A 27846-nucleotide genomic window follows, 5' to 3' on the forward strand; every position below is an offset into this window, starting at 1 on the left:
AAGTGGATAAATTAATTTAATGAACTTAAATGACAAAAATAAATTTGTTTGGATGGAGCTCTTGTGAATATTCCTACAACTAAATGGTGTCAAAGAACATTAAACACAAATGTGGCACAGTCAATGAGTTTTTGTGGCTCAGCTCTCTTCTTTAATGGAAATATTACGGTCTTGGCATTTATTGAACGAGCTAATTCTTTCATATTTGGGTCACTGTCTATTAATGTCCCAATACATACTAACAGTCTAAATCCTGCTTCAGAATCAATGTTTGTATTCTCCAACACATTTCCAGCGGCAATTAAACACTGCGATTTAGCTTCAGGATCTAACTTGTCTTGTAAATGTACAGAATAATTCATCAGAAGTGTGGCTAAAGCTATTACTATATTTTTATTTGTTGATGCTTTGCAGTTGAGTGCAGAGGTCAAGATAAAATCTCTATGTTTAACACACATCTTTTCCCCAGTTTGACCTTTAAACATATTACACAATGTCCTCAATGCAAGCATTTGAGTTGGGGCTACATCGGAAGATATGAAGTTCACAAGTTTATCCACAAGTCCATCTTTCTCACATACAATCTTATTGAGAGAAGTTAGAACACACATTCTCAAAACATCTAAAGCTGGAAACACCATATCTGAAATTAAATAAGCGTTTTGTTACTTAATTATGGTTGTTAACAGATATACAGCAAGACCCAAAAGCCCAAAACAGGCTAATTTTCACATTTTTTTCAATTTTCAGATAATCATCTATTTGAAGCAAATTACCAGCATTCTATATACATCTAAAAATACAAACATATTTCCTGAATAGACAAATTCAACATTAATACCATCACAACAGATAAATTGATGAAGTTTAAATAGTCGGGTAAATGATGTATGTTGTGTAACAACTGTTAACCAAAGATGAAGTGTTCATATAGATTGTTAACAGGAAGTTTAATTATATCAATTTAGCCTTCAGCTGTTTTCTGCTCTTTTGTAGGGTTGTTGTCTCTATGACGCATTCCCCACTTTCAATTCTAAATTTTAATTCTGCAAAAAGACCTTAAACCTTTTTTTGTAAAATTTAAACATGAAGGATCTACAAAAACATCTTATACCATTTGGCCATGATAACATTTTCTCCAATGTATTCAAAGTGTCTGTACTTGTCCCATCCATCAATGACGGCAGTTTTTCTAAATCACTTTCTTCAACTTGCATAGACTGGTCAATCTTTATGTTAAATTCTTTCAATTTACCTAAAACATTGAAGCAGTGTTTATATTTGTTGTCCTTAGCTCATTAAGATGACCATGTGTAACAGCATATTATTTACATTTTTTTAAGTAACAAGAGGCTGTCAGACTGACAGCAAACTGGATTTATTAACATTTATTTGTGTGACTTTTGAGTCCTGGCATTTTTCAATATCACAAGAACCATAACTGATGAACTGTGAAAGTGAAAATCGTCAATATCAAATTTGACCTCCATTTTTTCATCTAAGAGAAATCTATCACTCATTGATTAATCTACCTGAGTAAAAAGTTTATCTGCTAAACATAGAAATAACAGTTTTACCATTATAAAAAATTGCATGCGAGTTTATATTGATGTATATTCAATCTGTTGAATGTAAACACTTATGCAAACATGAATAAAAGTTGATTTCTGACAAAATTTTCAACATTATCAGGGCTCACACTACTTCAGAATTATAGGGAGAAGTGACTTCTCTTTTTGAAACTGATAGGGAGAAGTGGTGAGATTTGAAAGAGAAGTGCTCATTCGCGCGGTGCGCTACAATGTTTTCATTTTACAATAGTATAAAGGGCCATATGTAAATAATGTTCTTTTTATGTTGTTCAATTCATGAGTAAAAAATTACAATTAAAGTAACATTTGAAATTAAAAGTTGTTTAAGTTTTACTAAGGTTCTTGTGAGAAACTACCAACTAAATATCTAGCACTAAAAAAAAAAATTATTTTAAAAAATGTAAAGAAATTATAATATATCAATTACAATTTAATTAAAAATTATCTTGTGTATGAAATTCAGTGTTTCTCATAAAAAAATATAAAAGTTATTAAGCTGGGCCATAATATATTGATATTAGTAGAATAGTCTCAGAGTTAAGCAACTTTAATCAATAGTTTGAAACAATCCATAAAAAATATAGGGACTTATATACACCAATCAATTAGATGTAACCAAAAGTCTCTTAATGAGTGTGGAATGCGTAATTTTTCCCTTTGGGATCAATATTCTTCTGTCAGCTGTTCCATCCGTGCGTCCGTAGTAATTATTGTAAAAGTACGGATTTCGGTCATAGCTTGTCCGGTTCAGATCCGTAGTTTAGAAATCGGTCAATGGCGGACGAATGCAAGAAAATTTATAAAAATAAACGATGTTTGACAAGTTATTTGGAAAGGAACATGACGGTTTTAATGCAATAAATGGATTAAACATTTACTGGAGGCAACTTTTATCACGTTTAAATGAAGCAACAAACTTATTTTGCCGCCGAAATTTAGGTTGATGTACGTTTTCAAGTAACAAGCACCGGAACTTGCGAAAATGCACGAAGTGATAAAAAGTTGTATTTTTATCAAATAACCTGCTACACACTGCGAAGACAATGCTTCAACCTCTTTTCTAAAGATAATGAATCGTTTATGTCTGAATTTCTTTAATTATCAGTAAAAAATTGATGTTTCATCAACTTAGTAAAAGTTGAAAATGTCAGATGACGGAAGCGACTGAAAGCGACTATCGTCAAGAACAGGGCGACTTGTTTTCGCTTTTGGGGGTCGGGGAAAGCGAAGTGACGGTCGGGAAGGCGACTTCTTCGCCCAAGTCGCCTGGTAGCGTGAGCCCTGAATTATTGATTATTCCTACATTTCAAAAAACATTTGACATAAAAACCCTAAAAATGATGATATTTATATTAAGGCCTTCTTAAAAGTATGCTATTACATAACAAAAACTAAAAAAATGAAAATGTCGATAGGAACAATACTTATGTTTTTAAAAAAGAACATTTTATGATTAAATTAGTGTTTATTTTGAACAGATTGGAAAAAAAATAGTATTAAAATTGAATAAACACAAAATCACATGCATTCTTAATGGTAGACCTGTTATTTCTATCTATTTAGCAGATAAACTTTTTACTCAGGTAGATTAATCAATGAGTGATAGATTTCTCTTAGAAGAAATTTAAAGGTCCTAGTGAATAAACTACACAGAGAACAATACCTGTTGTATTTGTTAGATGGGACAATAGAACTACCTAAAGTTAAAATGGACAGGTAACTATCAGGTGAATCTATGGAAAGGTACAATAGGGTTCGCGATAACATCTATGTATGGATGAATGTCAAGTTAAGATATTTTACATGATCTATTAAATGCATTGCCAACATAGACAAAAATCGTATGTAAACCTGGATTTAAAAAGAAAATTTACAGATTAACCTTAACCAGAGGAAAAAAATATATAAATGCACATAGTCCCCCTTTCGAATGATACAATCAATAATCAAATTACCCTCATGCATTGTCAAATAAAGATCTTCATAGTGTTAAATATCTGATAGATGTAGTTTTATAACTTAATAATCAACATAGAAATTTACATAAAACAACATCATAGACAAAATGTCAATTGTGTCAACTTGTCAATTCATTTTAAAATATTTCAAATTTATTTTGCTTGTTTAGCATTTTTCACCATTTTATCTTCATTGTATATATCACATATTGTTATATTCACAATAATCTACAATCAAGACGAGGTTTCAAGCCATTGTTCAAGCTATGGGATGTTTGACGATATCAATTCGATATCGTTGATATCATAGATATCGACAACCAAGACAGAGGTTTAAGGCCGTTGTTCCAGTTATGGAATGTTTGTCGATATCTATTTGATATCAACATTCAAGACAGAGGATTCAGGACATGTGGACATAACAACATACATACAAAAAGTCTTGTATATAAATTTTTTTTAAATATATATATAGAAATTTTAAAACACTAAGAATTTGAGAGATCAGTATCAAAACCTACCTATAATTTGCTGAGGGTTAGCAGTCTCAAATGTTACAAATGTCTTTAGAGGGAAGTATGAATTGTCTTTTGATGCTGTCGTACCAGTCCCTTTGGTGTGGTAACTGCTTGCACCTATGCAGCATGTATACAGATTTTATAACATAAAAAACAAAGTAAACATGAACCTGGCAATGATAGTATTTCAATAAAATTTAATAATTCATCATTCTCTACAAGATTTTTTCTTTTTTCCATTTATTCAATCAAAACATAAAATGCTTAAATAATTTGCCCAACATGAACAAAAAAGTATAAGTCACAGCATCTAATTCAACAAAACACAATTCCTCTCCCCACTTTCACTCAAATTAAAAAAAAAGGTAGGGCAATTTATTGAAATGAAAAATGATTTTGTCTTTTTGCCCTGTTTTCAAGTTTTATTCCGGGAAATTGGGAAGTGTCCAATACCCTTTCTGCAGTATTTTTTCATACATTTAGTAATTATACAACCAATAAAGGAAGAGTTTTTCCATCCCAGGAAAATTCAGCATTCAGTTAGTGATCATTACATCTTACCTGTGAAAGGATCTACTCCATTGCTAGCGGGACCCTTTGTATTGGTTTGGCCTGGAACATATCGTCCTGACCCTGTCAAAGGATCTGCCCCTCCTGTTGTACCTGTGCCTGCAGCTCCTTGTGGAACATATCTCCCACCACCTGTTAAAGGGAAAATTCACGATTTTTTACTTATGGTTTAAATATGTTCATTATGACATAATATATATATTCACAAAGTTTTATCGCTATATGTGCAGAAATAAAGGAGAAATTCAATAATTAATGAACAAATATTAACTACTTCCTGTAGGTCGTGACGTTTTCTCCTGGTTTTTGCATGCCGGGATTTAAAATACGATCATTAAAAGTCTTGGTTTTTAACTATATTATAACGTTATCGTAAGCGCGCCGATGAATAATGCTATATCTAATAACCATCCTATAATAAGAAAATAAAACGCACAGACGTGCAGTTGTACACATTCATGAGATAATTTTTCTACATTTCCCTAAATATTTCGATTTATTTTTGTAGACAGCATAAGAAATTTTTATTATTATTATTTTGCTTTAATATATGCTTTTTCATACTGATAAAGTAAATAAATTGAAGTATATAACTTTAAACTGTTAAGATAATATATAGGTTTACGCTTATTGACCTTTTACTATCTAAGTTATTACTAGGTTGATGCGATGTGTGTATTATTCTCCGACAATACTTGTGAAGGTAAAATGTTATTTGCAGATTGGTAATTAGCTTGGCCTCTAGGGCACTCCGTGCCAGGTGCGACTGTCTATTCAGATCAGTGGATTATAAGACAGGAGGTCGCGTTTAATACACAAATTTAAAATACATTTTCAAGGGGTTGACAAATACAAGTGAATCACCGTGGAATTATTTAATTATATTTGATGCTATTATTTTATTTGAATTCAAATAAGTAACTAACTAAAAAATTAACCGGTTAAAGTATGGAAATTAAATTTAGTTTTCGGAATAAAATGATATACACTCTTATGATTTATTTATGTTTTTAAAAAAAGGAAAATAGAACTAGTTTTACAAAAGCATTTTAATTGTCTTATAAAGGCAAAAAATGTACGGGAACACTTAAATTTAGACATTTGAAAGCCATGATCAAAGAAAGGTGTACGTGTATTACATTTTTACTTCTAGCATTTGGCATTAGATTTTAGCTGAGACTACTACAACGCAGTCTCAGATTTAAGTGAGGTCGGAAGGGTTAATCTTATGAAAAATAATTATCTGATATTATTTGGATGATGGAAGGAGCTATACATGTACTATAAAAAATACATACATTTATTACCAATACACTCGAGATCAAAGGTTGTTAATTTTGCTGTTAACTTTTACTCACATATTTTTATATTTTGATTTGAGCGTGCTTGTTTTTATATGACAGTTTTTTCAGTTCTCTTATCTCGTTAGACGAAAGCAAACCTGCACAGTATATTCTGAATTTGTATAGTCCGAAGTTTACAAATTGATATTCTTATTTCACATATAAAATGAATGAACAGTTATTAAAATAAAACGGCATTCATTTCAAAATATACCACTGTTTTCTAGAGTGAAAATGAAGTCACATATGTTGAGGATAAAAACTAGACGAATTACTTATATGAAATAACGGGACTTAAAATTATATATAAAAACGGAAGAATAGGTGCTGAAATATAAATAAAAGTAAAATTGAAATTAGATAACAGTGGGATAATCTTTACGTATTCTTAAAATCACTCTTAAAAAATTGTTAGATTTTGTACACAGGCCGTATATCACGGACAGTTTTATATTGGTATGGTATATTTTATAAATTTTACCTCGCGATCACGCATGTGATTCATTGACCTTGTTCATTGCGTATTAAATTAAACAAGCCTGCCAGGAAGTCGACCGTTAGAATACCCGAATATGTCACATTTACAATACCCCGATAATTACCTGTATTAAGCCATGCTGATTACAAGAAGACAAGTTTTTGAACGTGGGTCAAGTTAGGTAAAAACCCAAAATAAGCTAAAAATATACGTTTGAAAAAAAAGCATTTAAAAAAACTTTTACATAGGAGATTAATCTCAGTTTATAATAAGTATCTCCGGACTTTTTTTTCACTTTATTGAGACTACTTTAACATTATTATAGCATAATTCATACAATACTTGATACTGTATCTGGGTGCCAAACATGAAATTTATTGACCAGCTAAAACCATTGTACGATATTATGTCATTTACAGCTTTTTTTTTTTTTTTATTTTTATTATTTATAACTTCCAATTTACAACATAATATACACAAATATAATAGCATTATATAATATATAATTAATAATAAATCTATAGATATTATCTAATCAATACATCTTTCTATTAGGAAGCAATTTTTTTTTTTTTTTAAATATACAAATATAAGATAAAGAGTAAAGCAGTTTGAACACCGGAGAGAGAGAGATAGAAAGAAAAAGAGAGTGAGAGAGAATAGTGTGGTGAGTTTTCAATATAATTCATCTAGAAATTGAATTCTATTTTAGTATAGTAAATACAGCATTTTCATTTATAACATGTATATACATTTTTGTACTTAACGAATCATGCTAAGTAATATATCAAAAGCATTCCATTCTCTGAGAAACTGATGTTCACATTTGTTTTTCATAGCAATATTTTTGTCCATTGCATACACATATTTTATCTTTTCTTTTACTGAGTTTATTGTCAGTTTTTTTTTAAAACATCTGGAATTATAAATATATTGCTTTATGGTAAGAAAAAGAGTATTTTCTGCATTGCCTTTTGATATTTTTGCAGTGTTACCAAACAAAAAAACTTCTTTTGTAAAAAGTACACTAATTCCATTGGTTAGAAACCAATTTTCAATCTGTTCTAATAATAATTGTGTATGTTCACATTCCCAAAATAAATGTTCTAATGTTTCAATTTCTCTATTACAAAATGTACAATTTGGATTATCATAAATCTTAATTTTATGAAGAAATTTGTTTGTAGCTAAGATTCGATGATTGAATCTAAACTGTAGCCACTGTAACTTAGTATTATTTGTGACAACAAATGGCAGTTTATAAATTTTTTTCCAATGATTTTGATCAAAGCCAAAAATTTCAGTCCATCTTAACTGACTAGTGGGAACACTTCCATTTTTATTCAAAACAATATACATATCTTTAGATCCTTTTGAACTTTTAACAAGTCTTTTAATAGCAGATGGAATTAAAGGTAGTTCTAATTTGTGATTTTTTCCCACAAATGATTTTGATGCTTGATGTATAGCAGATATAATACTATTATATCTCATGAAATTCACATTTATCTGATACATTTCTTCTATCTTTTGATGAGAGAAAAAGGTCCCATCTTCATTTACAATATCATTTATAAATCTTATACCATTTTCAAACCAATCTTTATAAAAAATAGGTTTATTTGCTACCTTTATATTATTGTTAAGCCAGATTGGACTAGCAAGAAAGCATTCCCAACTGTCATATTCATCTTTTTCTCTAAGAAGTTGCCATGCTTTCAGAACATCTTGCCAAAATTTATTTTTGATATGTTGCTGTAATTTTTGGATATAAACACTTCCACAACCATAAAATTTTTCAAGTTCTACATGAACATTTGACAAAAAAACATTCTGCCATTTGTTGTCTGTTTTAAATAATCTCCTTATCCATGTACACTTCAGTGCTAAAATAAATGCACTAAGATTTATCATTTTGAGTCCACCATCTTCAATATTATTTTGTAAAACATCTCTCTTAATTCTATCAATTGGTGAACTCCATATAAAATTGTACATAAGTTGAATAACATTTTTTAAAATATCATCACTTGGATTTGGTAAGGATATAAACAAATGATTTAAAATGGGCAATATCAATGTCTTTACTACAGTAATTCTACCAATAACAGTAAGATTTCGTTTTGACCATTGTCTTATTACACATTTAATTTGTACAATTTTTTCATCATAATTAATTTTTACAATTCTATCAAGATTAACATCAAAGCTTATACCTAGTACCTTAAAACATGTTTCTCCCCATGTAAGGTTTCTATTTTGGCATAATACCTCATTACTATACTTTTTATTTCCTATCCAAATAACTTGTGTTTTAGAAAAATTAATATTTAAACCAGATATATTTCCAAACCAATCTAATTCATTTAATGCTTCATTCAAAGATTCTTCTTTACCATCTAAAATAAGAGATGTGTCATCAGCAAATTGTGAAAGTTTGTGCTCAACTTGCGTAATTGTAATACCATTTATCTTATCATTATTTCGTATTTTTAATGCTAATATCTCAGCACAGAGAATAAAAATATAAGGCGACAAGGGATCACCTTGTCTACAGCCTCGTTCTATAGAAAAAAATTCTGATAGATGTCCTCCCTGGTTTACAGCTGATTTGATATTGTTATAAAAAACTTTAACCCAATTAATTATTGATTCTCCAAAATTGAACAACTTCAAGACACTGGTTAAAAATTCCCAAGAAATCGAATCAAATGCCTTTTCGAAATCTATGAGCAGCAAAAGTCCTGGAATATCTTTTTCCTCAGTAAATTGCATAATATCATAAATTAAACGAAGATTTTCTCCAATATATCTCCCACTAATAAATCCAGTTTGATCGAAATCTATCAGTTTATCTAAAACTGTTTTAAAGCGTTTTGCTATAACTCCAGAGCCAATTTTATATACTGTATTTAATAAAGATATAGGTCGCCAATTTTTTAAGAAATGTCTAGGCTTATTTCCCTTCGGCAGGCATGTAATGATTCCTTGTTTTTGCGTAACAGATAGTTCACCAATCTCAGTACTGTAGTTCAAGGAGTTTACAACAAAAATTTTCAAATCTTTCCAAAAAAATTTAAAGAACTCTGTGGAGAAACCATCAGATCCTGGTGTTTTATTATTTTTCATATTTTTCAATATCAAACCAGCTTCTTCAATTGTTATTTCACCTTCAAGATTTTTTTTCTCATCATCAGTTAGTTTTTTTAATTTTATATCTTTCAATCCTTCTTTAAGTTTACTGAATTTATCTCCCTTTGACTTGTCTTTATTCTTGTACAAATTTTCATAAAAAGATTTTACTTCTTTTAAAATATCTTTTTGTTTTGAAATTACATCTCCATTTTCTTTTTCTACTTTTGGTATTATCTTATTTGTAAAATTTTTTGATTCTAGCCCACAAAAATAGCTAGTAGGTTTTTCACCCTCTTCTACCCATTGTATTCTTGATCGAATTATCTTCCCTTTAATTTTTTCTTTTCTTATATTTTCTAATTCACATTTTTTATTTTCCAAAATCTGTATTGAACCTTCATCTACCTTTTCTTCCAAAATAAGAATTTCATTTCTAAGATCTTTCTCTTGTTTTTCTTTTACCTTTTTCTTATAACTTGAATAAGATATAGTTTTACCTCTAATTTCCATCAACATTGTCTCAAGAAATAAGTGACTATTAATATTAAAATGGAGATCTTCATTATTAATGTCTTCAATTCTATCTATATCATAAATTACATATTGTTTTTAATCTTCTACTATTTTTTCTTTAACAATCTTTATATATTCTGGATCATACAATAATGAATTATTAAATTTCCACAACCCTCTACCTCGATCAAAAGGATTAAATTCTAGATTTAATACAACCATAGAATGATCAGAGCGATAGCTAGGCTCGATATTACAATTTTTCAAACAGCATAGTAAATCTTCAGATAAAAGAAAAAAATCTAGCCTTGCTTGTTTAAAGGGGGTTCTTTTTCTCCATGTGAAACGCTTCAAATCTGGGTAAAGTTCACGGAAAGGGTCAATGAGACACCTTTCCTGAATGATTTCTAAAACTTTCTCCCGAGCATTTGGGTTATTTATATGTAAATAATTATAATAGTCTATATCAGGGTTGAGAACAAGATTAAAATCACCACATATCATATAGCTATCATTACCAAAATCATCTATAATTGACATAATTTGATCATAAAAAATAGGAGTATCTATATTTGGTCCATAAATAGTTACAAATGTAAAATGTAAAGTATCAACAACTAGGTCTAATACTAAATAATTACCACCAACATCTTTTTTTTCTTTTAGGACCTTAAACTCAAAGTTGTTATTAAACATAACTGCTACACCTCTTGAATTTGAGCTATAAGATGAAAAATAACTATCATATCCCCACATAGCTCTTATATTATTTTCATTTTCACATAAGAAATGAGTATCTTGTAAACAGTAAATATTGTAATTCTTTGTTCTTAAATAGTTAAAAACATCTCTTCTTTTAACACTATCTCCTAAACCTTGACAATTAACAGTTAATACCTTCAGGGCACACATGATATGATGTCAGTAAATACACTAGCACATAATATGACCTTAAAAAAATCTAACAGTAATATCTGATTATTCTCAATGTGTGTAAAAATACTAAAGAAAAACATTTCACCAACATAAAGATGCATAAAAATGATAAACAGGATAACTCACCATAAACTAAACCAAAACAAAATGTAATGGAATGATATTGCAGAAATGCAATAATTAATAAAAAGAATAAAGGACTGGAAAGAAAAAGAAAGAGATAAAAACAAGAATTTAGCATCAAAATGGCAGACATTTTTGATTGAATTAATGTCAAAAAAAAAAATTCTAGTTTTTTGCAGTATAATTGTTCTTTCAATTTTATATATCCTGTATATGATTTATCAGTTATGACATAGTCAACTATTTTACAAAGTGGAGACAACTTTTATAGTATTAAGATTTGTCCCATGAAAATAAGAATGGCACTTTTAACATGTTTAAATCAAAGCCTTAAAGGCTGTAAAAGCAATTGCTGCCATGTTAATGTTTGGGGACTTTTATTTTTCATCCACATATATACAAGAATTAAACCTGACATGAGTGTTGTCTAGTTAAAAGTAAGAAGGTTTTAACTTTATATAAATAAAAGACTTTAGCAGAAAGTCATTTTTAATATGTTTTATATTTCACAAGGAGACAACACGTTTACCAGGCTAAAGTTGGGGTCAAATATACATGTGCTGAAACATAACTCAAAAAGAAATCATCATGGATTATCTCCTGGTAGTGTTTGTAACTTCCTTGGCAAAAATTTCCTTTATTGATTTAATTTTAACAATTTTCATTATTAATTTATATTTAACCATTAACACAAATGATTAAGTTAAAACATTTGAACTTTCCAGACGCAAATGTTAAAAAACGGGAAAGAAATAAAATATCTTACAAGACATAAACATGTAAAGAATAAATGTATATTTCAGCTTAATAAAAATATTTTCATAATGTTACTTTGTCATCATTTTTAAAACTAAGTTCCAAACATTATTGCTCAGTTGATATGTGTCCTTCTGATGCGGTACGAGCACAGGCACTTGTTTCTATCCATAGGAAGGTCGATTATCCATATAAATAGTTTTATATGGATAGTCGACCTTCCTATGGATAGAAACAAGTGCATGTGGGTACGAGATAACTACAATTCTCATGCAATCCCGAAAAGGGGGGGTCATCACAAACAAACATGACATTAAATCGTTATCACTGAACTAGTATATATATTGTATAGGGGCCAGCTGAAGGACGCCTCTGGGTGCGGGAATTTTTCGCTGCATTGAAGACCTGTTGGTGACCTTAATTCTGCTGTTGTATGTTTTTCTATGGTCGGGTTGTTGTCTCTTTGACAAATTCCCCATTTCCATTCTCAATTTTATTATACGAAAAAGAACAAACAGCTCTACGTTGCTTTGATATTTATCAATTTTCAGGAAACATTGCGAAAAATGATCTTCAATATTTCGAAAACATGTGAAATAAAATTGCTAACACGGTGGACCGTCGAGTGTCAACAAACGTAGTAGACTTGTTCACTGAAAAGAGGAGGATAATGGTTTCATCTGACATTTGTTATGCAAACCCAGTTTTGATCATGATATTTAAAAAGACGTACTTTTTTCAATCTATGTATTAATAAACTAGAAAATTCCAAATTGTAAATATCTCTTCATCTGGACCGACTTGGCATCTACTACGTTTGGACGGGTCCATTTCATTAGTAAGGTGATCGATAAATATTACGGAGTTTTGACAGAAAAGGAAAACGAACTTATTGTTATGTGTTTTCAACAAGGGTTTCGTTCCGCTAAATTATTTGCGCAAATAAAGTTTGTCTATTTTTAGATTACAGGTAATAATTTGACACTACGCATTAACCTGTGTAGTGATTTTGATTTTACGATAAATGTATGAATGAACGATAATTTTATGAATGAACAAGAGCACCTGACCTCTTAAAGAAACACAAATTAAACATAAAAAAACGTATTTATTAGGAGATAATTCAGTTAAATTTTCAATACTAAATCAACAACTGAAATGAATCCATATTTTGTTGAAACATCGTACGAACGGCGGAAAACGGAATCGCATTTATAAAAATGTACTTTTTTTCACTCGGACTTCTATGTTATTTGATAGTCAAACGGTTGACCCTTTAAATACAAAAATACATCTACAAGAACATATTCTGAAACTTCTTAAATCCACTAACTTTTTTTTAAAGTTTCAAGCTATGTATTGCATTAGAAAACATACATAGGTGTTAAAGAATGACTGACCAGGAGCCTGTTTAACAAAATACTATGGCTTGATCTGGGCGGAGTCTCTGATCTGGGTCACAAAGATGGCCATACGCGACGGCATAAAAGCAATTGCTTTAAAAATAAATCAAAGTTCATCAAGACATAATGTACATGTAACAATGAGAGTCAAGTACTAAGTTAACTACTTATTTCCTTTGTCTCAATCTAAGAAAAATGTCATCAAATATATTGAACTTCAGCTGTAGACCATCAGATGTCCTTCCATATACACCACAGTTGAAGTACCATACGTCGCTGAACCATTCAGTCTCATTTAGTCTTTTCATCAGTTCAATGTTCCTTTTGGAAATGTCATCATAAAATCTTACATGGTCTTGTAAATTCTTCTTTTCTCGCATCACTCTTCGTTTGACATCACTACTAAATAGTCTCACAATAAGAGGTTTTGGTCCTAATTTGTCAGATGGAATTCTATGGATGGCGACAACATCTCTTTCCTCAAGTTCAACATTCATGTCCCTTTTCACTTTACTAATAAAGTCCGCACGCAGATCTTGTCGCTCTCGCCATGGAAAGTTGATAACTCTTATGTTGTTTTTGCGAGAATATTGTTCATTGTAGTTGCTGCTGGTAATAGCTTCTCTTGTCAGTCGTTCATTTTGGTGTAGTTCTTTCTTTGTTGCAGATAGGCTTTTCATAGCTACCTCCGCTTTCTCCCTCAAGTTCTAATTTTCTATTGATAATGCATCTATTTTCTCTTGCATTTCCTCTATTACTTCTGATACTTTTTTATCAATTTTTGTCTCTATGGATGAAGTAAATTCTTTAAATAAATTCTTCACTATAGTAGTTACAATGACTTCCAGATCACTTGACTTAACAAGGTCTTTTGTTGCATTTTCAAGGTCTATCTTTTTTAATCCACCCTCCAGGTTTTGTTTAATTTCTTCTATGTCCCTTTGTATACTAATTATACCAGTCAGATCAACACTTGTATTTGATTCATTTGACACTTCAGAGTGAGTCCTTTTTGGTTGTTTATTAGGTTTTTCAGTTTTTTCTTTGTCAACTTTATCTAATTTGGCAGCTAGTAAAGTCTGAACAGTGTTTCCACATTTTCCACTTTTATTCACAGATTTGTTACTTGTAAGGCTGTTGCCTCCAGGCATGTTGAATTAAATCCTTTGTTATCAAGTAAATATAATCAATAATAGGTGAACACTTGAATCCAAAAAAATGGTTTTCTGTAAATATCACAAAAGTTCCACCAAATTTTTCTCATAAGTTGGCATCCAATGATTCAGCAAAATGTTATCTATCAGACTATCCACTTTTCATCATGCAACAATTCATATAAAACACAAAAAACTGCAAAAAACTGAGAGCTGACTTTTTACAGTGTTTTCAGCTCGGCGGCCATCTTAATCTTTTTAACCTGACCTCAGCATTGTACGTTGAATATTTAACCCTCTTAAAAAATTAAGATGTGTTTAAAGTATTTTTTTGAATTATTCTTATCAATCTTAGTGAAGCATTACTTGATTTGATAATCTTGAAAACTATGTAGACTTCTTCAGCTTCCATTACTTGGTCGGGTAGAAAATCCATCAGCTTGACAAGTCATATTAACACTGATTAACGGACATGTCATGCCGTGTACTAGGACTTTGTGATAATTAGATATCCGTGGTCATTAGCTTTCAAGATGGCGTCTTGTCGAGAATTTAGAGTCGATTTTAAAAATCTAATAACTCACTTATCTAGACAAATAAAGCTTTAATATTTTGAGAATATGCTTATTTATTTAGGATGAACATAATATCAAATTATTATTTTTTTGCGAATTTTCCCTTTAAAAACAAACACTTTTAATTTTAAAATGTATATTTGTGTTGAGAAATGTCCATTTGAAGCAAAATTTCAATACAGAATTACTTTTAAAATCAGAATCTTGTCAAGTATTAAATATGGCTTGCGTTTTTTTTATTTTGCCAAATTTTCTGTTTACGTTTTTCAGCTTATACCAATATGTTCCATTACAACAGAAATTAAAATTATGCATGTGAATCTAAATTACTAACCTGTGAAAGGGTCACTGACTTGAGGTGGGCCCTGGCCCAGAGTGACACCCTTTGTATTATCAATGATAAAGTTAGCTACTTGGTCCAGGAATAGAGGACTGAGTTCATTGTTTTGTAGAAATCTTTGAGCAGCAAACCAAGGATCCTCTTTGATGTCATAAGGTAACTTGAGTGGTGGTTTCCCTTCCTCTATATCTACACTGAAGACATAGTCATATTCCTGGAAATATTTAGTAAAAGTTATTTTTCATACTTTTTAAACATATTTTATTGATAAACATGTGAAACATTATACCTAAGTTAATAAGGATTTACTGACTCATTTGCCAGGGAATTACAAGCATGAGAAAATAAACTTTATCCATTAATAACACAATCTTTTAACATATGCTTAGTACTTCTGATAATAATTATTAATCTTCATATTTTATTTTTCACTCCTTTATTATGCATCTGGTCAAGGTACATACTATACATTTGATGCAAATTTTTCAAACAATGTGTTGACCAGACTTTTAAAATACATGACATTGTGTGTGGTACTGCCAGGGCTCACACTACTTCAGAATTATAGGGAGAAGTGACTTCTCTTTTTGAAACTGATAGGGAGAAGTGGTGAGATTTGAAAGAGAAGTGCTCATTAGCGCGGTGCGCTACAATGTTTGGATTTTACAATAGTATAAAGGGCCATATGTAAATAATGTTCTTTTTATATTGTTCAATTCATACCTGAGTAAAAAAATTACAATTAAAGTAACATTTGAAATTTAAAGTTGTTTAAGTTTTACTAAGGTTCTTGTGAGAAACTACCAACTAAATATCTAGCACTAAAAAAAATTTATTTTATTTTAAAAAATGTAAAGAAATTATAATTAATCAGTTACAATTTAATTAAAAATTATCTTGTGTATGAAATTCAGTGTTTCTCATAAAAAAAATATAAAAGTTATTAAGCTGGGCCATAATATATTGATATTAGTATAATAGTCTCAGAGTTAAGCAACTTTAATCAATAGTTTGAAACAATCCATAAAAAAATATAGGGAATTATATACACCAATCAATTAGATGTAACCAAAAGTCTCTTAATGCGTGTGGAATGCGTAATTTTTCCCTTTGGGATCAATATTCTTCGGTCAGCTGTTCCATCCGTGCGTCCGTAGTAATTATTGTAAAAGTACGGATTTCGGTCATAGCTGGTCCGGTTCAGATCCGTAGTTTAGAAATCGGTCAATGGCGGACGAATGCAAGAAAATTTATAAAAATAAACGATGTTTGACAAGTTATTTGGAAAGGAACATGACGTTTTTAATGCAATAAATGGATTAAACATTTACTGGAGGCAACTTTTATCACGTTTAAATGAAGTAACAAACTTATTTTGCTGCCGAAATTTAGGTTGATGTACGTTTACGAGTAACAAGCACCGGAACTTGCGAAAATGCACGAAGTGATAAAAAGTTGTATTTTTATCAAATAACCTTCTACACATTGCGAAGACAATGCTTCAACCTCTTTTCTAAAGATAATGAATCGTTTATGTCTGAATTTCTTTAATTATTAATAAAAAGTTGATGTTTCATCAACTTGGTAAACATTGAAAATGTCCGATGACGGAAGCGACTGAAGGCGAGTATCGTCAAGAACAGGGCGACTTGTTTTCGCTTTTGGGGGTCGGGGAAAGAGAAGTGACGGTTGGGAAGGCGACTTCTTCGCCCAAGTCGCCTGGTAGCGTGAGCCCTGGTACTGCAATCATCACCTGAAAACAAAATAAATACGGAATGTTTCCTAAGGACATAGATGATGCCCCTGTTTGCATATATCATTATAAAGGGACATAACTTAATAGAGGTAAAAGTGACGCTACCCAAATTCTTACTTGATGTCTGTTTTGTGGTAATAAGCATTGTATATAATTTTCATAACATTTGGTTGAGGCAAACTTTTAAAAGTGATAGAACAGAAATGAAAAATTGCTGAATTTTTCCATTTGTATTAAAAGTGGAATAACTCTAGGACAGTAAAAGTGACAACACCAAATTTCACACTTAATCTGTGTTTTGTGGTAAATTGGTAATACAGATTGTGTATAAGTTTCTAAACATTTGTTTGAGGCAAAGTAAAGTTAAAGAACGGAAACCAATTTAGGGATGTATGTATAGATTGAAAAGGATAAAACTTAATAGGGAATAACAATACTAACTTCTGAGGTAAGGGCTTAACTCTTGTTAAAACCATTAATATCAAACTTGAGATGTATTCTGTGGTCCATGACATTGTGTTTTAATTTCAAAAGACTTGGTCAAATAGTATTTTAAATATCTTCAGGAAAGTACACTGATGGATGGAGGGATAGTAGCTATAGGATGTGTGTATCTCTATATACCCCCTTCCTTGAGGCAGAGGTATAAAAATGCCAATGTATCTTTCCATCATTTAGAGCTTTGACTGAGGTTGCCGGACTCCCCCCACTGGAGCCCACAACATCATCTTAAACAAACAATGTACCTTTCCATCATGAAGAGCTTTGCCAGAGGTTGCCTGACTCCCCCCACTGGAGCCTACAACGTCACCAATCTTTTTCCATTGTGTAGCAGAAGCTTCCCAATGATACAACTCCACTTTACCTTCATCTGTCTTCACCATTTTTGTCTGACCATCTTTCTTTCCTAACAACAGAACATGTATGTATGTATTTATTCATCTTCGCTAGCCAAGGGTTACAATCCACTCCCGCTCTCTTCACCCTTGGCGGATAGAGCCAACATTTGTGATAACAATGTTGCGCCATCTATCGGAAGATAAAAATCTCGCCCATTCTGAACACATTATTATTGACCAATGGTAGAACTTGAACTCTTCAATTTGGAGGTAAAAACACGGTAGCGTCTAGATTCTACACACTTGGTAAAGCCGGAAATGAAAATATATGTCAACATTCATGCATTTGTGCATGCAACATACACAGGAACTTCTATTGGTTGATTAAAAACATTCAAGTTGTCACTAAATAGTCGTATGTTTAGGGATGTAAAGAATTGTTGCACAATAAACACATGGTAATTGTTTACAAACTCTTTCTACGTGATCATGTTATAGGCGCTTTTTGATTGGATGCAGCGAGTTTTGACTGCAACCAATAAAAATCCTCATCTTGTGTCTCCGAAATTTTATCTCAATCCGCCAAGGGTGAAGAGAGCGGGAGTGGATCGTAACCCTTGGCTAGCGAAGATGGTATTTATTCTATTTGATGAAATTACTGAAGAAATATAATTATGATGGCATACTAATTTTTCTCGTATTTTTTTAGGACATAAAATTTAAAATTATATGTTTTGCCTGTATAACAGTTTGAAAATGTTGAAATCAAAAAGGCAATACATATAAAACTGAGTAAGCCATTCAAAGTCAACAAAACCATGACAGGGCAAAATAATCTCCAGGGAAACTAGATATCATTGAGATGGGAGCCATCTCTGTGGGCCCCGCTGTGAATAATGTGCATTAAAAAATTGTATCTTTACCATAGGACATGGGTTTATCAACTGAAATCAAAGTTTTTGACCTTTAACTTTGCCCTAGGCAGTCGTTCATAAATTATGACACACCCTCTGGTGTTGGTTCATATACATGTCAAGTATAAACTTTGAAATCATAACGGTTCTCAAGATATAGAGCGGACACGATCGTCACCACAGGACACAGGGTTGTCAACTGAAACCAAAGTTTTTTTACCTTGACCTTTGACCTAGGAAGTTGAACATACATCATGACACGCCCTCTGGTGGTGGTTAATAAACATGTAAAGTATAAAGTATGAAATCATAATAGTTCTCTAGATATGGAGCGGACACAAAGTTAAAGTGTTACAGACAGACGGACGGACGGACAGACTGATCACTATAGGGCGACCAGCCTTTGACCTAGGAAGTTGTACATACATCATGACACGCCCTCTGGTGGTGGTTAATAATCATGTCAAGTATAAACTTTGAAATAATAACGGTTCTCAAGATATAGAGCGGACACGATCTTTACCATAGGACATGGGGTTGTCAACTGAAACCAAACTTTTTGACCTTTAACTTTGCCCTAGGCAGTCGTTCATAAATTATGACACACCCTCTGGTGTTGGTTCATATACATGTCAAGTATAAACTTTGAAATCATAACGGTTCTCAAGATATAGAGCGGACACGATCTTCACCACAGGACACAGGGTTGTCAACTGAAACCAAAGTTTTTTTACCATGACCTTTTACCTAGGAAGTTGTACATACATCATGACACGTCCTCTGGTGGTGGTTAATAAACATGTAAAGTATAAAGTATGAAATCATAATGGTTCTCTAGATATGGAGCGAACACAAAGTTAAAGTGTTACGGACGAACGGACTGATCACTATAGGGCGACCCGCTTTTGACCTAGGAAGTTGTACATACATCATGACACGCCCTCTGGTGGTGGTTAATAAACATGTCAAGTATAAAGTATGAAATCATAATGGTTCTCTAGATTCGGACGGACGGACAGACTGATCACTATAGGGCGACCCGCCTAAAGGGCGACCCGCCTAAAGGGCGACCCGCCTAAAGGGCGGGGCCCTAATGAGATAAGCCTATTGTAATACAAATTAAATCAAATATTTGTCTACTCTGTAACCCTTTCAGAAGAACCTACCAGGGTTTAACAATGCCTCAGGGCCAGGTAAATCTGACATCTTTATATCTCCTACTTGTGTAGGTACCTCTGCAGTAGCTACTGCTGTATCAAAAGCTGTTAACTCCTCTGTATTAGCCACTCGACTCCCTTCTGTTGTAAACACTCTTATAGCACCATCACTGTTGTTATAATAATAAAAAAGGATTTATTTATAGGCATTCAACTAAAAACTACACATATCTCATGTAACAAAACTAAATCAAATTATGATTCAAATAAATAAAATTTTGTCAATTTTGGTATCCAAAACTGATCCAACAGAATACTGATTATAAGATTACGGACATGTCATTTTAGGCATATTCTTTTTATATAGATTAGACCGTTGGTTTTCCCGTTTGAATGGTTTTACACTAGTTATTTTGGGGCCTTTTATAGCTTGCTGTTCGGTGTGTTCCAAGGCTCCGTGTTGAAGGCCGTACATTGACCTATAATGGTTTACTTTTATAAATTGTAAGCTGGAGAGTTGTCTCATTGGCACTCACACCACATCTTCCTATATCTACATGTATATATATTAATTATCTTTCTGACCTGTTTTTTCATCAACATATTAATATTAATGACTGATATGAGAACTACTGCAGATTCATTATTATTTGTGGGATACCAATTTCATGGATTTTGTGGCTATATAGAAACTACAAATCTAAATGTTTAAAGAAGTACCAATCATTTTGTATGCAGACTTTGACAAAAAAACAAAATGAAATAACCTTGAAATTACAAGTTTTCCTCAATCCATGAAAAAGTGGTACCATATAAAATAAATAAATACACACTATTATCATGAGATTGTTGATTTGTTTATACCTTGCCCCACTAGCAATGTCTCCATTTCCTAGAACACAGACCGTCCACACAGACATTGTAGGATGGGGAATAGTCTGTACACAGGTGCCGTCCCTCCATACCCTCACTGTTCTGTCTTCACTACTACTAACAAAATCCTGACCATTGGGTAGTATAGATATACTGTAAACAAAGTTCTCATGGCCGTAATAAATTTGTAAGCAATCACCAGTTATTGCCCATCGTCTGATGGTTGAATCATTGGAGCATGACAGAAATTCTCCAGATCCAAGAACTGCAATTCCTCTAACACAATCTTCATGTCCTATGAAAACAACAGAAACTTGTTTAAACTAGCCTATTTTTTTCATAGACCCTTTTAACATCATCTGACAAACATGCTATGTTTTAACATCATCTGACAAACATGCTATGTTTTAACATCATCTGACAAACATGCTATGTTTTAACATCATCTGACAAACATGCTATGTTTTAACATCGTCTGACAAACATGCTATGTTTTAACATCGTCTGACAAACATGCTATGTTTTAACATCGTCTGACAAACATGCTATGTTTTAACATCGTCTGACAAACATGCTATGTTTTAACATCATCTGACAAACATGCTATGTTTTAACATCATCTGACAAACATGCTATGTTTTAACATCATCTGACAAACATGCTATGTTTTAACATCATCTGACAAACATGCTATGTTTTAACATCATCTGACAAACATGCTATGTTTTAACATCATCTGACAAACATGCTATGTTTTAACATCATCTGACAAACATGCTATGTTTTAACATCATCTGACAAACATGCTATGTTTTAACATCGTCTGACAAACATGCTATGTTTTAACATCATCTGACAAACATGCTATGTTTTAACATCATCTGACAAACATGCTATGTTTTAACATCATCTGACAAACATGCTATGTTTTAACATCGTCTGACAAACATGCTATGTTTTAACATCATCTGACAAACATGCTATGTTTTGCACTTTAATATTAATTCTACTTGTATTGAAATTGGCTCCCACATTTCACAACTCCATGATCATATGCAAGTTCTGACTAGCACAAATCATTAAATCACAAAGTTGTGGTTATAGAGTTCATGAAACGCAAGTTCAAAGTCATGACTGGAAATTACAAAATTCTTAACAGCAAGTGTCTTGAAAATTTTCTTTATTTTTTCTTTTTTTTTTCTATTGCTTTCGTTTACTGAAAAAAAAATGAATTTTATCAGTCAGGGGTTCAAGCAAATTTTATTAATTGGTACCGTACAGTTACCTTTTATAAGGTGAATTATCTCCCATAGTCATCCAGATTTTAAGAAAATGAGGGGAGATAATTCAAACACAGAAAAGCAAAGTTAGACAAGCTGAGACTTGTAAATACATGTATTACTTACTTTTATCTTCAAGTATACAAAAAAATTCTTGTATAAATTCTAATTACAAATTACAAAAAAAACTTAAAAGAGAAAAGGAAACAGACAGACATCTAGTACCTGTGAATGTCTTTTCACATCTTCCTGCCTTCCAAAGTTTAATGGTCCTGTCTGCAGATCCTGTTAACATATATCCATGTTCTGGCATGATGCCAACACCCCACACAGCTGCTTGATGTCCTTAATTACAAAAAAATGTACAGAATGTATGTATAGATATAAACAAAAGGATTTTGAAAATAGTTGAAATCCTGAAATTTTCATTTAGAATAAAGGTGTTAATAGTGGATTTTTTTTCAATCACAATCATTGTTACATTTGTATATGTTCCTCTATATTTAAGTTTTCCAGGTATGCTCACTATACTGTAAAATTAAGAGGAGAGGCACATGTGTAAGTGAGAACAACAAACAAGACATCTTTGCCTTCTCTACTACATACCTTCTAATTTCATTACACATTTTTGCTTTAGCCAGACTCTAGCTGTTTTATCCCAGGATCCACTCAGTAATGTACCAAACTTGCCAGCTGTCAGTGCACAAACTGTAAAGGTAAATAAAAAGCTTTGTAACAACAGTAAACGTAATGGTCTCATGTTTTGAGATTGTCTGTTATTATCTTTGTCTCTGTACAAGCATTACCCTAAAGTTAACTCCAGCAGGATAAAACAATGTTTCAGTCTTCTTATTAAAATGTTTTTATAAAACATAATATGCATTTGTTATATCTTAAATCCTTAAATCCAAGAACTTGAAGACTTCAAAATTTGTTTTCTAGTTCTTTATGTTAAAAAAAAAGTCCATAATAAAAGTGGATTCAACCCCAGTAGATTGTGCTTCATCTATAGAATTCTCAAGAGTACTTTTAACTAGCATGACTAGCTTGATTTCAGTACACTGTATATCATGTATACTGTAATATTATCAGTCAGACACAAACAAAGGAATTATAGCTACAAATCAATCTACATGTAATTAAAATTAGTTAATTAAATGCTTTACCATTTTCAGTATGTCCTTCAAGTTTATAGATTGGTGCAGGAGAATTTAATGTAAAAGCTAATATGGTTGAATCATTGCTTCCTGTTAGAATGATGCCTTGTGGGTAAGTTTCATCTGGTGGCATATAACAAACAGAAGATATAAAGTTGCTGTGGCCTGACATAACATGACCTTCATGGAATCCATTATCTGACCTATTAAAATACAAATAAATTAGTATCTGTGATGTCAGTGGTAAAAGTTCACAATTGTGTCACATGTGTACATGTGATGTCAGTGGTAAAAGTTCACAATTGTGTCACATGTGTACATGTGATGTCAGTGGTAAAAGTTCACAATTGTGTCACATGTGTACATGTGATGTCAGTGGTAAAAGTTCACAATTGTGTCACATGTGTACATGTGATGTCAGTGGTACAAGTTCACAATTGTGTCACATGTGTACATGTGATGTCAGTGGTAAAAGTTCACAATTGTGTCACATGTGTACATGTGATGTCAGTGGTACAAGTTCACAATTGTGTCACATGTGTACATGTGATGTCAGTGGTAAAAGTTCACAATTGTGTCACATGTGGACTGTGGAGCAGCTGCAGGATAGATCTGCTTACCCTTCCATAGTACTTGAGAATAACCCCTGTTTTTGGTGGGGTTTGAATTGCTCACTCTTCAGTTTTCTATGTTGAGTTTTGTAAACCGTTGTTTGTCTTTAGCAATGCAAATTTCAGTTCAATTCAACTGAATAGTGAATATGAGTTTGATCATCTTTTTGGAATCTTTTGTCTCTCATTTTTAGTTATTTGATCAGTAAAACTTGGTTGAAGCGATTTATCTGTCTACATTTTTGGCATTAGCTGTATAGTTTTAACACATACCCAGGGGTCGAATTTAAGTTTTTTTGTGAACTGGCCAGCCGGACCAGTACACTGAAAAATCTACTGGTCCTGCAAAAATGACATTCATTTGACAAACACTAATATAAATGATAGATTTTTACTTTTATTTTCATGCTTTCTTTTACATATATTAGACAAGAAAAAGAGAGAGTCTCGATCCTGGTTTTGATAAAGGCTTTGATAATCTCAATGATTTTCTTTATCAAAATCAGGATCAAGGACAGACAAAATGTCAACATTGTCCATGTTGTCCTCCACATCATCACAATCCTCCCGATGACCATAGGGTGTCTGACTGGGTCGTCTGGAGTGCTGCCCAGAAATGTTCCACATTACAATAGCTGGGACAAATTTTAAGCATGTTATATAATTCACTATATTGTGATCAACTATATTATTTAACAATTCACGATTTTTTCCCCAGGATTTTTGATATATACGTTTCCTTTTGTCAATTTCATAAACTTTATTCTGCCCTTTCTCTCAATGAAACTTATTTATTCTTTGATATGAAAAAAACGTTACTTGATGATTTTAGTTTACATTGAATATGACGTCATAACATAAAGAACATCACAGCTAAATCCCTAACAAGAGAACCAAAATTGGGAACCTTACAGATGTACAGTATTTCCATTTCTTTTATCAATATGTTTGAATTAAAAAAAAAAATAATGCATACAGACTTCGTCCCCATTCACAGGTTATGCTAGTCCAAATAATTATGACGTCTGGCAAGTTATTTTAATTTTTTTCTTGGACGCCTTCCTACGACGTCATAACACTGAAGCCATTTCTTACGTCTGGAGTTTGAGAGCAAATTTTGGGGGGAACTTTGACACCTAATTTTGACAAGAAATTTTCATTGTCGGTTAGAAATTTTTACGTAGTAACTAAGTCCTACCTTTTTTATGCTTATTGATGTAAAATATTTCCAGAAATATCCAAAAGAATGGATTAAATAAGATACGATTCCATTTGAAGTGGGGGAATATTTATTTTGTTTGGAAATGATTTCCCACAATTACCAAGGAAACTTTACTTCCGGTGAATATAAAATTTAAAATCCTGTAAATTTTAATGGATCCTAATTACCGGAATGTTCGATTTACATTATCCGGAAATTCGGGTCGGTCAAATCTTAAAGGATTTTAAATTTTATATTCACCGGAAGTGAAGTTTCGTTGGTAATTGTTGGAAATCATTTCCAAACAAAATAAATGTCCCCCCACTTCAAATGGAATCGTATCTTATTTAATCCTATCTTTGGGATATTTCTGGAAATATTTTACATCAATAAGCACAAAAAAAGTAGGACTTTGTAACTACGTAACATACATGTGATTCTTCCGGCGGGAGTTAAAATCTCCCGCTTTTCAGACCCTCTTCCGTCCCTCCCGTTAAAATTTGAAATCTTCTGCTTTTTGAAAATGTCAATCTCGAAAAAATTTCAGTAGACATTTCTGTTTACAAAATAGATACGGACAGGGGAAAAGTCCAAGAAACTCTACATTGATATGGAAAAAGTCCGAGAAAAACAGAAGTTTCCTGTAATGGAATTTGTGTCAAAAAGGTAAATAGGAAAATAGCCTCAAGTAATCAATGAAGGTGTTAAGGATTATAGACTGTATATACAACAATAAAAGATGATTGGCATCAACTAGCTAGTTAAATATACATGTCTGGATGATTTAAAGTGATACTGACAATGGAACAGTTGTATAAACATCGACTTTAATAAATTTTGATGCTGTTGAAAACATGGAACAGACTTAGTTTATACTGAACCTCAAAGACAATAAAATCAACTCAAATAGGATATTTATGTCTTGTCTTCTATCTAGGCCAATGGAATACCTATATAAGTGTGTTGGTCTTATAATTTGACAAAATACAAACTGTATCATGTTATCACCAAATACATGTACCCCAGCATAATATTAAAGAAGACACAGTATCTAGCCAAATTTAAAAATGGTGCAAGTCCAGTGCCAAGGGTCAAGACAATGCTTACTACACTTTATGTAAAGCTGACTATGGGGCCCTAATTACTTGACCAAAAATATGGAGACAGCTACCCACCAGAAAACCCACAACTCTATCAATTCAACACCATCTTTTACAACAAACATGTTCAGTAGTGGTACTTAAGTTGACAATGTGGCTAAAGCAGAGGTACTTTTTGCCAACTATGTATGATGGCTGATCACTTTATCTTTGAACTATATATGATGAATAAATATTTGACCCCCCCCCCCCTTTATCTTCTATTTTACTAAGTAAAAATGGCTATGCAGGTGCTTGAAGGTATGAAATCATTGGGGTTTTTTTTAACAAAAAAGGAAGATATGCAGTTTAAACACACACGAAAAAACCATTGTATACGTCTCAAACTCCAGACGTAAAAATGGCTTCAGAGTTATGACGTCGTAGGAAGGCGTCCCAGAAAAAAATTAAAATAGCCTTGCCAGACGTCATAATTATTTGGACTATAAGCATGATAAGGTTATGCCTGCCTCATATTAGATGACACGAAATTGGTTACTGAAAATCATATAAAATCTGAATAAGCTAACCATAAAGAGTACTAAAAATATCAAAGTAAGGACAATTATAACATGTACAATCAAATAATATAGTACAAAGCAAGGTATAAATAAACAATGGACAAAATTATACTGTCAAATGGAAATGCATAAAACTATATATACTTAAAATACTGCTTTTTGATCGTTTTACGTACTCATTTGGCACCCAAACTTTAGCTGTTACATCCCTTGACCCGGACAAAAAGGAGTCATCGGGAATTGCTAAAGCTGTAAGCGCACGAACATCTTTTTCATGTCCAGTGACACAGCAACGAAGTTTGTAGGAAGTCGCCATTTTGAAAAATACCGGAACTTATGTTGGTTGGTTAAAAATAGATTTTACATTATGAATATCAACAATGTCAGAAAAATACATTATATAAGATATATGTGAAAGTTTGAGAGAATTTCTAAACGTACAGTAATTTAGTTCGTTTTCATTTCCTAAAGCTTTGATATTTTTATTTTCGATATACAACGTACTTATTTTTGCTGCTGATTAACTCGGCCCATCAACAACAAACTCGGCCCATTACAAACTCGGACTATAACAAACTCTGCATACCATTATTTATAATCGAATAAAAGCATATAGTTGTTTACTTTTTCTATTTTTTTTAGTAGTTTGAATTTCTGTTTTGTGTATTTTATTTAACCTTTAGTGTTCATAATTGGCATACTAATGAAAGAGAAATTTCATTTTATTTATATTGGTTTGGCAATCATATTTCATTAAGTTGTAATTCATTGATTATCGAATATAGATAAGAAGATGTGGTATGAGTGGCAATGAGATAACACTCCATTCAAGTCACAATGTATAAAAAGTAAACAATTACAGGTTAAAGTACGTCCTTCAACAATGAGGCTTGACTCATCGCCACCCGGGCATCAGGTATAGAGTGACAAAAACTACTAATGTAAAACAATTCAAATAGGAAAACCAACGGTTTAATCTATATATAAAACGAAAAACGAGAACC

The 27846-nt window shown here is 31.9% G+C and overlaps 1 protein-coding gene across 2 annotated transcripts; it reads right to left on the bottom strand.

Moving 5' to 3' along the window:
- On the bottom strand, nucleotides 1-27323 carry LOC139523148 (phospholipase A-2-activating protein-like). Of its 2 annotated transcripts, none has more exons than XM_071316953.1 (12): nucleotides 27019-27323; nucleotides 23380-23573; nucleotides 22820-22921; nucleotides 22439-22558; nucleotides 20925-21228; nucleotides 20070-20230; nucleotides 17897-18057; nucleotides 15389-15608; nucleotides 4630-4770; nucleotides 4072-4185; nucleotides 1115-1255; nucleotides 1-643 (listed from the first exon to the last, which is right to left on the bottom strand). In XM_071316953.1, exons 1-12 carry the CDS (start codon nucleotides 27156-27158, stop codon nucleotides 90-92), a joined length of 2352 nt encoding a protein of 783 aa, XP_071173054.1. In that variant the 5' UTR covers nucleotides 27159-27323; the 3' UTR covers nucleotides 1-89. The 2 variants fall into 2 exon arrangements, with proteins under 2 accessions (XP_071173054.1, XP_071173062.1); XM_071316961.1 differs by lacking the exon at nucleotides 27019-27323 and adding an exon at nucleotides 23780-24105 and having other exon boundaries at nucleotides 23380-23599.
- Nucleotides 27324-27846: the final 523 nt, after the last annotated feature.

This window comes from Mytilus edulis, chromosome 1 (genome assembly GCF_963676685.1).
Source record: "Mytilus edulis chromosome 1, xbMytEdul2.2, whole genome shotgun sequence".
Taxonomy (NCBI): Eukaryota; Metazoa; Mollusca; class Bivalvia; order Mytilida; family Mytilidae; genus Mytilus; species Mytilus edulis.

What these genes read in the sequence shown, in the direction of transcription:
- LOC139523148 (XM_071316953.1), bottom strand. Translation starts at nt 27,158, where the DNA reads ATGGCGACTTCCTACAAACTTCGTTGCTGTGTCACTGGACATGAAAAA. An exon ending in TGAAGGACATACTGAAAATG is followed by an intron (nt 22,922 to 23,379) that starts GTAAAGCATTTA and finishes TTACCTTTACAG; the next exon opens with TTTGTGCACTGACAGCTGGC. An exon ending in AATGTTATCATGGCCAAATG is followed by an intron (nt 644 to 1,114) that starts GTATAAGATGTT and finishes ATTTAATTTCAG; the next exon opens with ATATGGTGTTTCCAGCTTTA.